Source organism: Aptenodytes forsteri, unplaced genomic scaffold, assembly GCF_000699145.1.
Source record: "Aptenodytes forsteri isolate BGI_AS27 unplaced genomic scaffold, ASM69914v1 Scaffold41, whole genome shotgun sequence".
NCBI lineage: Eukaryota > Metazoa > Chordata > Aves > Sphenisciformes > Spheniscidae > Aptenodytes > Aptenodytes forsteri.
The window spans coordinates 3,345,089-3,357,034 of record NW_008796211.1 but is presented as its reverse complement, the minus strand read 5'-3'; the positions used below and the strand labels follow the sequence as shown (position 1 = coordinate 3,357,034).

Sequence of the window (11,946 nt, the reverse complement as noted above, 5' to 3'; positions counted from 1 at the left end):
TCTTCCTTTAATTTTTTTGCCTCACTCCCATTCTTTTGGCATATAGATAATTAAAAACATAAATAATAATTCTCATGGTGTCTTCCTCCATATCCTCTAGGAAATAAATGAATTTGTTTTATTGATTGGGAAAATTCAGGGAGGGCATTCTTCATGGTGTTTGTGTTTATGTAAGAGAGAGGAATTTGACAAAATTGTATTGAAATTTTCAGGTTTCATTTATTTCTGAATATGATGAAGGACACCGGTTCTCACATAGATTGTCCTGAAAGCAATATAACTTTCCACTACAGGGGGATATTGTTTATTTTGGATGAAGAAAGACAAGTGAACTGTTCTGCATTAGGTAGACATAGAGATGTTGTCCCGGTCGGTGTGATTTCAGGGTGAATATCACTACCGGAACCTTTACATGCATCACATCGTTCCTCTGGGTCTTGTTCAATAGTGCAGTAGTTGCGTATTTGATGGCTGCCCACCCTCCTTTTTTTTTATGTCCTTCAGGGGAGTATGTGTTAGTAGATGGATTAAAGAGAGATTAAAAAATCTGAGAAGATTACTACACAAATGACTGAAACAAAGCAGGCATTTTCTGAACGGTTAATATTTAAGGAGTTAAAATGTTAGTCACAGTCTTAAATAAATTATTTTAACCAAATGCAATCTGATTAAACTACCAGAGACTTCCCTTTTAATTTAATACTACCATTAGAAAAATAAAACAGTGCCCCCCATAGAATCTGAAAGATTTTTCAGGACTTGAGATTGTGGACAAACACAGGATTTAGTTGGCTGTCTAACATTGATGTAAAATGCATTTCATGGTCTATGATTTCCCATGTTACAAAAAGTGTATTTACAGCTGAAATATACAGAGAGGTATATTCTTCTATTACTTAAAAATGGCAAACAAGATACCAGCTGCTGAGATTTCTTGTCTCCTGGTGAAGTATAACATGCTAGACATTGATAAAACAATTATTTCACTACCTGCAAGAGCTTAATCCACAGCTGCATCTCTCATGAACTTCAGGAAGCAAAGAGGCAATTTTTAAAATGCTCCATGAGCTGGTAGCAAGATATTATATTTTATTTAACTGCATGATTTCTCTACCCATTGCAGCTCAGTGTAAACACTACTGACTTTATTGGCAGCACTGCAATACATTTAAATGTATAAGTTTATTTTGGATGAAAATAAACATTTACATTTAAATTTAAATGTATTGATTTATCATAAGAAATCTCAAGAACTATACAAAAATACCAAACTCCACATATTTTCCGTCTCAGGTATAAATATGCCAGTATAATCTGGTACAAAGGGATAATGGTTGTTTCAACCAAAGCTGTTTGAATTCAGTAAAGGTCCTGCACAGGTATGAGAATAGGATGTGTGACGATGGCTTATAACTAGTGTGGAGGTTGCAAAAGGCAAAAACAAAACACCAAAACACCTGTCTCTGCTTCACGCCTGTTTTGCCACTTTCCTCTTTCTCTGTCAACGGCTGGCAAAAAAATGGTCAGTCTCATCTTCATCAAGCCCCTAATAAGATTTATCACACTTATATTCTACAAGGAGCAAGCATAAGGACAAGTATGAAGACCTCTTTTGGAGCAAATGCAATTAATCGTTTCACGTCTGCCCAAGTTTAAATGGCTACAGGAAATACTTGCACATGAAAAATACTCTTTAAACCTATACAAAAATACCAAACTCCACATATTTTCCGTCTCAGGTATAAATATGCCAGTATAATCTGGTACAAAGGGATAATGGTTGTTTCAACCAAAGCTGTTTGAATTCAGTAAAGGTCCTGCACAGGTATGAGAATAGGATGTGTGACGATGGCTTATAACTAGTGTGGAGGTCGCAAAAGGCAAAAACAAAACACCAAAACACCTGTCTCTGCTTCACGCCTGTTTTGCCACTTTCCTCTTTCTCTGTCAACGGCTGGCAAAAAAATGGTCAGTCTCATCTTCATCAAGCCCCTAATAAGATTTATCACACTTATATTCTACAAGGAGCAAGCATAAGGACAAGTATGAAGACCTCTTTTGGAGCAAATGCAATTAATCGTTTCACGTCTGCCCAAGTTTAAATGGCTACAGGAAATACTTGCACATGAAAAATACTCTTTAAACGGGAAGGGACCCCAGGACCAACTGAGGGGGGCGCCCCCCCCAGCCGCAAGCACACCGTGTAAGAGAATGTGCCACAGCTGGCAGCGCGTACTAGGGTTAAGTCCCTTGCAGAAAACCTGCACCTATTAAACAATGGGATGAATTTCATCTCAATTTCACAAAATTGCATCAATTAGTTGTTTATGCAGAAACTATCGCTTTCTTTTGCCTCCTTCAGTTTATGCTGTTATTTATAAATAAATGCATGTAGACAGAAGTTTGAAAATTACAGCAAAACAGATTATTGAAGAAACTGAAGGTGCATACGTGGAAAATATTTTCATGTAAATTACATTAAAAGACTCTTAAATCACGTAATGATAAAAGGGAATGTATTTTAAGTTTAAGCACCTTTTTTGTGTTCTTTTCCCACTCTTGCCTTCTTACATAATATTTGGCAAAAAAAGTCCTTCTCTACTTGTGCTCACTGTTCTTACCAAAATTCCTCTTGAAAATAGTGTGTCTGTAAAGCTTTCCAGTGGTAATTCACCACATTAAAAATAGATAAGCTTAAGAGCTTGCGGTGCTTGCAGTCTGAATATTTACCCATGTTAGGATGTTTGAATGGCACTGTCTGTGTCTGATTTAGATTAGATGTGAATTATGTCATCTTCTTAGCTCAGTATCAAATACATTGCTATTTTTTGATACATAGCAGCTATTAACTATAGCTATTATTCAATATGGAAATGCATCTTTTCAGCTATCTAATGTACAGCTGTACAGTTAATGTTTCATCATTTGCCAACACTTCCCTACGAGAGGACCTGAGACACTAGCTTTTCCGTAGGAAATAACAATGGTGCCACTGTTTGTTTGGTTTTTTTCTTCCTTCCATAGAGTTGTGTGTGATGTAACATTTTTCAGGACATCAAGAAATGCAATAGATACCAAAATACTACATAAGCACTATTAGCAATACCTAAAATACCACTATAAAATTATAATAGGGTGACCCTTTCTGTAAAATGTTCACTTTTTAGACATTGTTTCCTATAAGCTTTAGAAAAGGGCATGATTAGTCTCTCAAATAATACAGATAGATAAGGAGATTTTTCAAAGTTCAAAATACATCTGAGTTGAAAACTATTCTTACATTTTGCTTCAATTTTGTTCATGTTTATTCTTGCCTGTAATTTTTTACATATTTTTTCCTTCTAATCTTTACACATTTGTTGTAACTAATGAGCTGAATAAAAAAACTTAGTAACTAATCAAAGAGTATCTATTAAAGTGAACTTCTTAATGAAACTTTTAAAATGTGGCAGTCTGCTACAGGTAAAATCTGTGTCACTTTTGGTAATCCCTATATGCATACTACTGTACGCATTTTATTTCTGATTTAATATACTACTGCTTTTGTATCAACGGCATATACTTCCTCTTGATCTGTAACAAGCACCTAAATGTAATATACGTATCCCTATTATGGTTTTAGAAAAGTGCCTTCACAGGAACATATCTACAATTTACAAAATATACGCAATATTGCAAGAGAAAAAGCGGCAAATGTATCACCATGTACTAAATCCAGCCCTGCTAAAATGTCCAGCATGCTTTTTAACAGGTGCACAGGAGAAGATTTTTCTCTGCATCTTTGCAAACACATTTACTGTTTCCTTACCTTTTATAATTCAGTATAGCGGAGAGACAAAAGTGTCACCATAGTCCTGCATACCCATTTAAATAAATGGATGCAGAGATGCTAATTACAAGCAAGGACAGCACATGGATACATCGCTAACGAAACCTGAGCCGGAATCACTGGATCTTCCTGGGGCACTGAATACTTCTCCCCTTGCACTTTGTTAGCTTGTGGATGTGCAAGCCAAGACTTCAGCATATGCTTTCTTTTAAATATGAAGAATATACTGAAAGGTGGGCTTTCTGGACACTCGGACTCATCTTATTATGGTTATATGAACTCTAAGCAAAATGTAGATGGTGATATGATGCATTGGTTCAAATAATTTCAGTACCCTTTTGAAATGCTGATTTTATTTAATCTTCCAAGGTATAGCCAGACTAAATAAAATAAATGCCACCTATGTATTTGGAAATTTTCTCTAAGAGCTACGTTACTAATAATTTGAAACAACAGAGGTGTGCAGGTTGGCTGCTGAACTGATGAAGCTTGCATTTTGAAAGCAATTCATGATGGTAATTTCATTCACATTCACATTACGTGAACTGGCTAGTTGGATTTGTACCAATTACTATTGCCAAAACAATTGTCACACATTTTAGATATGCTAGTAAAAACATGTTCCATTTTGGACAAATTTTTGAATAGTCAATGCTGACTCTTTTTCCACTTGAACACAAACACCTGATTTCTCATCCCATTTAGAACAGCAAAGATAAGGTGTGGCCTTCTTGCTTATTGTCCAGTAGTCTTTTAAAAAACAATATTGTCCCCAGACTTTAAGCATGAGTGGAAAAATTTCTAAATTAGATGAGGGACCAGGTGTTTGTCAAGCTCATTTCATAGATCCTTAATTCATGGATACTGTTAAGTGAATGCATAGAAGACATTCTTATCCTCATTGGACCTGCTTAAATGCTTTAAAAATAGACTACTTTTTGATAAAATGATAATGTAATGTATTAGTAATAACTTGTTATAAAGTGAACACTAAAGAATGTCCAAACTGGATGACATTGAAGATTTTTACCAACACTAACGTTTAAGATTCAATGAAATGTGCTGACAAGTATGAAGTCACTATCTTTAAAAGGAATCTGCTGATTTATTGTTAAGCTTCCATTAGCCAAGACTGCTAGATTTCTGTGTTACACCTCCAGCAATAACTGTTTTGAATGTATTCCACTTAGCATTTTTAGTTGTCGTCCTTCTAAGCAAACAGCTCCTCTGCTTAAAAATATGCAACAAATCAAATTAATTAAAATGAATCAATTCGACTGGCAAAGTGGTGTTTGGGAATGACTCTGAGGACCATAAATTCAAATTAAGGCTTGCGCGACTTCTTCCTCGGTTTGAAGAGGCTCCCTGGTACATTAGCAAAAGGAAAAAGGGAAACCAGTCACCCTGTTCGACAGCATTCACCTGGGACGCTTGCAAAAGTAACTGTGCTGAGGGCTCATACAGCCAGATTTTATAACCATATCATAAACCAGAGAATGAAGCAGACAGACATAATAGCCATTAATTGTACCTAATGTTAACATTCAGATAAGGTTAAGTAGGACAGTAGTCATATATGAGTGCAGTAATAGGAAGTTAATTATTGCAAAACTTTGATCATGGACATACAGTGTTTATAATTTTATTCATAGTATACTTTGCTTGTTCTGATACTTCCTCACTCCAGGCAGTAATGTGGGTCGTCAGATTCAGTTTTAAGGTAAAGGTATGATGGATACATGATAATTTGTACATGTTCATTGAATATATTTTTCCTAACTGTATTTTAACGATCAGATTGTACTACAGAGCACTTGCTCTTTTTCTGGTTTTAGTAAGCTTTTAAATAGAGTTACAAAAAGTGCACACCATGCTCTACTGCCAATACCAATTGTCCTCTTTTTGCAAAGACAATGAATGCAATATACTCTTCCCACTATTCTGTGTTATGTTTGATTTATTCACCAATCTAAACTTGTATATGGCTTCTGGTTTTTGCATCTGAATGAGGACCTAACAAGTGTGAGGACAGGATTAAAGTATTGCTCCCGACATTAGTTTCCTAAAAGCAGTCTTTGTTCTGCTGCTTCTCTACATCTCCTACTTTACAGGATCATCCTATGGCTCATTTATAATCTACTTGATTTAATACTTGAAAATATGATTTCTGTATTCAGTATTCATGCTTTACCTTTTGTCTTCAGCTGGTCTGAACTGGGAGCCTATACTTTATTATCTACTTAGAACAGAAAGAGATTAATATTAAAGGGATATCAAACTCTTAAATATCCACAAAATTTGTAAAAGAGATAGAGCCACATTATGTAGGCATAATTAGAATGATGCAAAGTTTAGCTGATTTTCTGCAAGGGATACTGTGTGGCTCTTAAGGTTTTATATTTAATTAACTGCTAAAAAAAAGCAAAATCGTCTTCATATTCTTTTACTTTTTCAGTTTTAATGGTATTAGGATTTTATCCTAAACTAGAATTGAGTATTCACATGGAGAAAGGGAAGAATCTGATATGCTGTTTATTTCTTGGTGTGATAGGTATACCTGATGGTTACAGAAACAAAGAGCCAGTCAGTCTTGTGGTATTTTGTAATATAGCATTGTCACTGCAAGAGAATGATGACCATTCACATTAAATATTTGGGTTGGACGTCATGTGGTGTTTGAGTTTTCACAGCAAACTTACAGAGTGTTGAGAGCATCTGCTTAACTTCCAAAACGCTTGTCAGCTGTTCCACTTTTTCCTCTGCTAGTTTTACAAGGCTTCCACCTCTACCAACGTGCGTGTTATTAAACAGAAAAGGAAAGTACGATCACAATAAATATAAGTAAGCTTTTGTGGTAGTTTTGACAATTTGTGTCAATTGCCTCATGGCCATGCCAATTGTGTGGGGCAAGATTTTTGGGGGTTGTATTTTGTATGATTCAGTAATCTCAACTGGTGTACCCCACAGTTGGGGGGGCAATGAATTGATAGTAACGAGTTTTGTATTGACTTGCTTGTTCTAAAGACTGGTTTAAAACACATAAAAAAATTAATAAAAAGTTCTTTTTCTTTCAGGTGGGAGATGAAAGAAGGTGCAGATCTTGAAGATGAGGAGAAAGTTATGGTGGAACACTTAAAAAATGTTTATTTGACACAGAGCACTCCTACCTCAGAGGATAAAGAAGAATAATTACCTTGACAGGTTTCGGGTAGCACCTTTTTCTGAATTCAACATGATTAACTTAATGGCTTAGTTATAACTGACAGGACTAGAAAGCTCAGGAATATATAACTTGAGTAGGAGTTTTAAACTGAAGAATGTTCCCCTGTTATTGTCTAGTCACCCCATCCAGGCAGCAATTGTTCACACATACATAAGGCGAACAACAATATATGAAAATGTCAATGTCACAAAACAAGGAGGGTGTCTCTCAATACTGCGGAGGCATAAACTTGAATGACAAACCAAGAACTGTTTTAAAAGTATAAAACTTACTCTGAAAATAATGCAACTTGGGACACGTGCTAAGCAAACACCCGTGCTACGCTTCCATCGACCATTTTGGAGTCAGAGTCAGCCTGCCCCCGGTCAGTGTCGCTCGGGGACCTTTTCTTTCCCTTGGTGCCTGTGTTCTAGTTAGTCCTGCCATTAAATCACCCAAAATGTATGAAAAAGGACAGGCATAGGCCATAGGTCTGCAGTCCTTTGTGAGTTGCTCCGGGACGAGTATGCTTGGCCATTATTCCTAAGCAAAACTGCATCAGCTTTCAGAGTCAGCCTGCCCCCGGTCAGTGTCGCTCGGGGACCTTTTCTTTCCCTTGGTGCCTGTGTTCTAGTTAGTCCTGCCATTAAATCACCCAAAATGTATGAAAAAGGACAGGCATAGGCCATAGGTCTGCAGTCCTTTGTGAGTTGCTCCGGGACGAGTATGCTTGGCCATTATTCCTAAGCAAAACTGCATCAGCTTTACTGCCCTCGCAAAAACTAACTTAACATCCAGTGTATGTCATGACTTAAAAGACACATTATAAAGAAACTTGTTAGCAGCTTTTAAAGTTTTGAGAAGCATCTTTTTATTTAAAAGAATTATTCACAGGCAGTGCTCAAAGGACTATCTCAACAGTGAACTGAGAAGAGAAAAAGATAAAGAATGCAATATTTATTTCTGATAAAAGACAGTGAAATTTCATTTTCAAAGTAAGCCCTGTCTGATATTCAGGTTTTCCAACTATTAAATGTTTTTCTTTTCAGTAAAAGTTCTTCCTCAGAAACTAAAAATAGCTGAGTTAGACAGGTGGCTATTGTGACAATAACAGAAGGTGTGGTTGATATTTCCTTAGCTCTACAGAAATAATCCATCATTTTACTATTTGTTTCTTGCATTGGAAGTCCAAGGAAACTATTTCCTCTGCCTGATGAAGGACCCTGGCAAGATCTTGCCAGGGCTGCAATCTGAGCTGCAGCTATTCCTGTTCCCACCACATCTTCTCACAGATGCTATTATGGACATAACTCAGACCACTTGAGTAGGAGGAAGGCATATTTTTTTCCTAAAGACTTCAGCAGCATCGTGGGTAACCGTAACGCTAATGCTGCTGTAGGGTCTAATCTGAAATGCAGTTTTTCCTCCTCTTAATTGCTTTTTTTTTTATCGTGCATATAAAATCTCAGACCTTTAAAATGAAAATGAGGACCACTGCATCTTACACCTCTCCAAAGGTCTTGTTACAACACAGCATCAACAAAAGGGCTGTGAAGCACCGGTGCTTCAAAAATGCTAAAAATATTATTCAAAGAATAAAACAGACTTTTTCCTCTGCTGCTGATATAGTAATTTCAGATCATAAAGAACTGATGGAGTGTAAAAACAGTTTTTCTTTGCCTTGTATTTCACCTTTGAAGATTAGTTGTGGTCTTAAGGCTTAAAACATGGCTACAAGGATTGCCTACGATGGCAGGTACAGTATTCTGACAAATGAGGCACACATGCTCCAAGCCATACTAATAGTGTGTTAGTGCACGTGGAAGTTGGAGTTTGGAATATTCTCTCCTATTTTATCAAAATCTATTGTACATAACTAACTTTTTGTATAGACATAAAGTGAATTTCTGTCTATGAGGTGAAACTGACTGAAATACTTCTTGTGAAAAAGCTCCCCTTCTGGGAAACACTTATTCTGAATAGGATAAACTTTGCAAGTGAAATAAGCTAACCCAGAATAAAAACCCTCACTTACTCTGAAATGGGAATGTCCATATGGGGAGTTATTCCAAACTGGTTATTATCCTTTAAATTCACAACACACCTGGTTCTTGAATAATCTGTAAACTGTCACGTTAAAAAAAAAAACCAAACAACTCTTTATGCCCCTTCCTCCCTTCTCTCCCTGCCACATTAATTCAGCAGTAACCCACTGGGTAGCACCAGGAAAATTTCATCTTTCTTAGCAAGAGTATATTTATAATCTTTACCAGTGTGGAGCTGACAAGACAGAATAACTAGCCTGAATAAAAGCTGAACCTTTGCACAATATTTTATTTGGATGTTTTTCATATCCAAACTTCTCTCTATATATACGTCTTTTAGAGTATCTGAATGCAAGCTAGTATGTGTTTGAAATTGAACTTCAGTCCTTACTGAGAAATAGCAGGGCTCGATTTGTTGGCAATGTAGTGATCCTATTAACTGACCTTCAGGGTATAAAAGAAACGTCATCTTGGCAACATCACTTATGCTGAATAGATAGTTTTGCAACATTCACGTTTGTTCAATAAAATTACAGTACTAATAAGAGTTGTATAACTAAGATTGCTAAATAACATACCATTAATTTATCAAGACTGCTTACTTTAAACTTAAACCCTTAATTGAAGAAAAATGAAAGACACTTGAAAGAGCTGATCATTTTTACATTGTAAGTTGTGTAAAATTAGGAGTACTTGTATAACAGATTGCTGCTTTCTTTGGCTTTTCTTAATAAAACAATAGTTCTATATTCTTTAAAAAGTTCTGCTGATTCTAAAATTGACTTAATTTCATTTTGAGAGTGATGGGTTCATAAAGCTGCAATGTTTTGCTTTTGTATTTTATGTCCTGTCTCTTTGTCAGTACTTGTTGATCCAAAAACGTCTCACATATACGTTTAGCCTCAATAAATGAAGGCAACAGGAGCCATATTTGCTGGCTGCAGTGCGGGCTCTGTGTTGCATGACCACTGCAATCTGACCATGTTAACTGTTCCTGGAAAGGTAGTAAAAAATAAGGATTAAAGTCTGTTGTGTACAACAGCCCTTTCTGAATGGGGCAAAAGCTGTCCTCGTTGGCTCAGCCGAGTTAGCTTAAAAGGAAATTATTATATTTATAGAAATGAATTGGATCAGATAGCACGAACTAGGTAACTATGCATTATCATTAACGCTTACACCTAATTCTCATTTAACATTTCAGTATGCTTAGCCCTTCTAACGAAACAGGCTTCAATGGGAGACTTCATGGCATGGAATATTTCTAACTACATTTGTTTAGTATCCAGTTCAGAGTCCTCCAAATCTTAACCTCTTGCTAGTTTTGACAGGCAGTTAATAAAACTAGAAGCAGGGCAAAACTGAGATAGCATTAATAGTAATGAAACTGGAGAAAGACAGGAGAGAGAGAATTTTGGGAAAAGACAGGCATTAAGACATAGCCCTGCCTTTTAGTGACTGCTGTCCTGACAAACAGTGTCCCGTAGATCATGCTTTATTCCAGGAGAGGGCTTTTGTAGACACCACAGGCAACAAAGCTATTTGTTCTGGAAATATGCACGGCGGCGAATGGATGTTCTCTAATTCATCTCTACATCCTCACAGCAGTGCAAGGTAGGCATGAGGCTGGCTTCTTCCAATTAGCTTCCTCTGACAGAAATATTCCATTTCCCTCTCAGCTGGGAGGTCTTCACAAAATACTACTGAGTCTTATCTACAGTAAGATACCAATTATATGCTGATATAAAACTATTTTATGGAACTCCTTAAAAATAAGTGCCATCATTTTTAGTGACAGACACTGTTCAAACTTCCAAGGCAATAGTCGAAAGACTGAGGAATTAGACCCATTGCCCAATTAGGCATGAAATGAGAGAGTAACTTGAAGGCAACGGGGAGATTTCCAAGCGAGCATATAGATCTTGAGGAGGTCCTGGCTGGCGCAAAGCCGCCTCTCTGCAGTAACTGTCCATGTTGTAAACGGTGGTATGAGTGGAAGCAGAAGCTCTAAAACTATTTTAAGCATGAGGCCCAGGAAATGGGCAAGGGTGAGCTTGCTTTTTCCTCTACCTTTGGACTCCAACACTTGGGAAGTGGAGTAAACCGACTGACGTTGCCAGGCAGGCAGTACAAGAAAAGCATGCAAGGTCTTGAGCAGGTTGGGTATCACTGAGAGCCTTGTAATACCCATCAATAAAATGATGAAGGAACCAGACTATTCCTCTCCAGCAACAGCATTTGAGAACAGACTGTTGGCTATTATTGCAGCAAGTGAAACAATGATACAGAGCTGACAAAAAACACTCTAAAAAGCAAGGAATCATGCAAACAAGCAAAAATAAATCCAAACCCTTTTTTCTTTTTCCTGAAAAAGTGATTCTATAATAAGTGTCTCAGGAAGAACTGGCAATTACCAAGTACTAATGACATAAAGTGATGATCTGAATTAAGATTCTATGTCTAAATTTAGTAAACAACTATCCCTAAACTGACAAGGAGGCACTCAAGTCATGGCTAGTGCAAACTGATGACTACCAGATCGAGCCCTTTAGATCCTTTAAAACTTCAGCTGTTAGTAGGTTGCAACCATCTCTGAGGAGATACTTTATAATATCTCCTACTGAAGAACGTGTTTTAATGTTAAAATAGCTCATTATCCAGCTTCTGCAGTAAATCAATCCAAGCTCTGACAGACAACAAACAACTGTCTCAGTGTCTACACAACCCTGAGTCACATTCATTCTCTATCTAGGAATGAGGCAAAGAACCTCATAATGGTGATCATATTCAACAGGTATAAAATCATAGAATCATAGAATAGTCTGGGTTGGAAGGGACCTCTAAAGGTCATCTAGTCCAACCCCCCTGCCATG

General features: G+C 36.8%; 1 protein-coding gene across 1 annotated transcript in view; it reads left to right on the top strand.

Moving 5' to 3' along the window:
* Positions 1-7,018, top strand: part of LOC103906391 (uncharacterized protein KIAA0825) — a 160,168-nt gene extending 153,150 nt beyond the window's left edge. Inside the window, exon 10 of the mRNA XM_009288290.1 lies at positions 6,904-7,018. Within this exon, the coding sequence (XP_009286565.1) occupies positions 6,904-7,018 (115 nt within the window). The remainder of the gene's footprint in view (positions 1-6,903) is intronic.
* Positions 7,019-11,946: the final 4,928 nt, after the last annotated feature.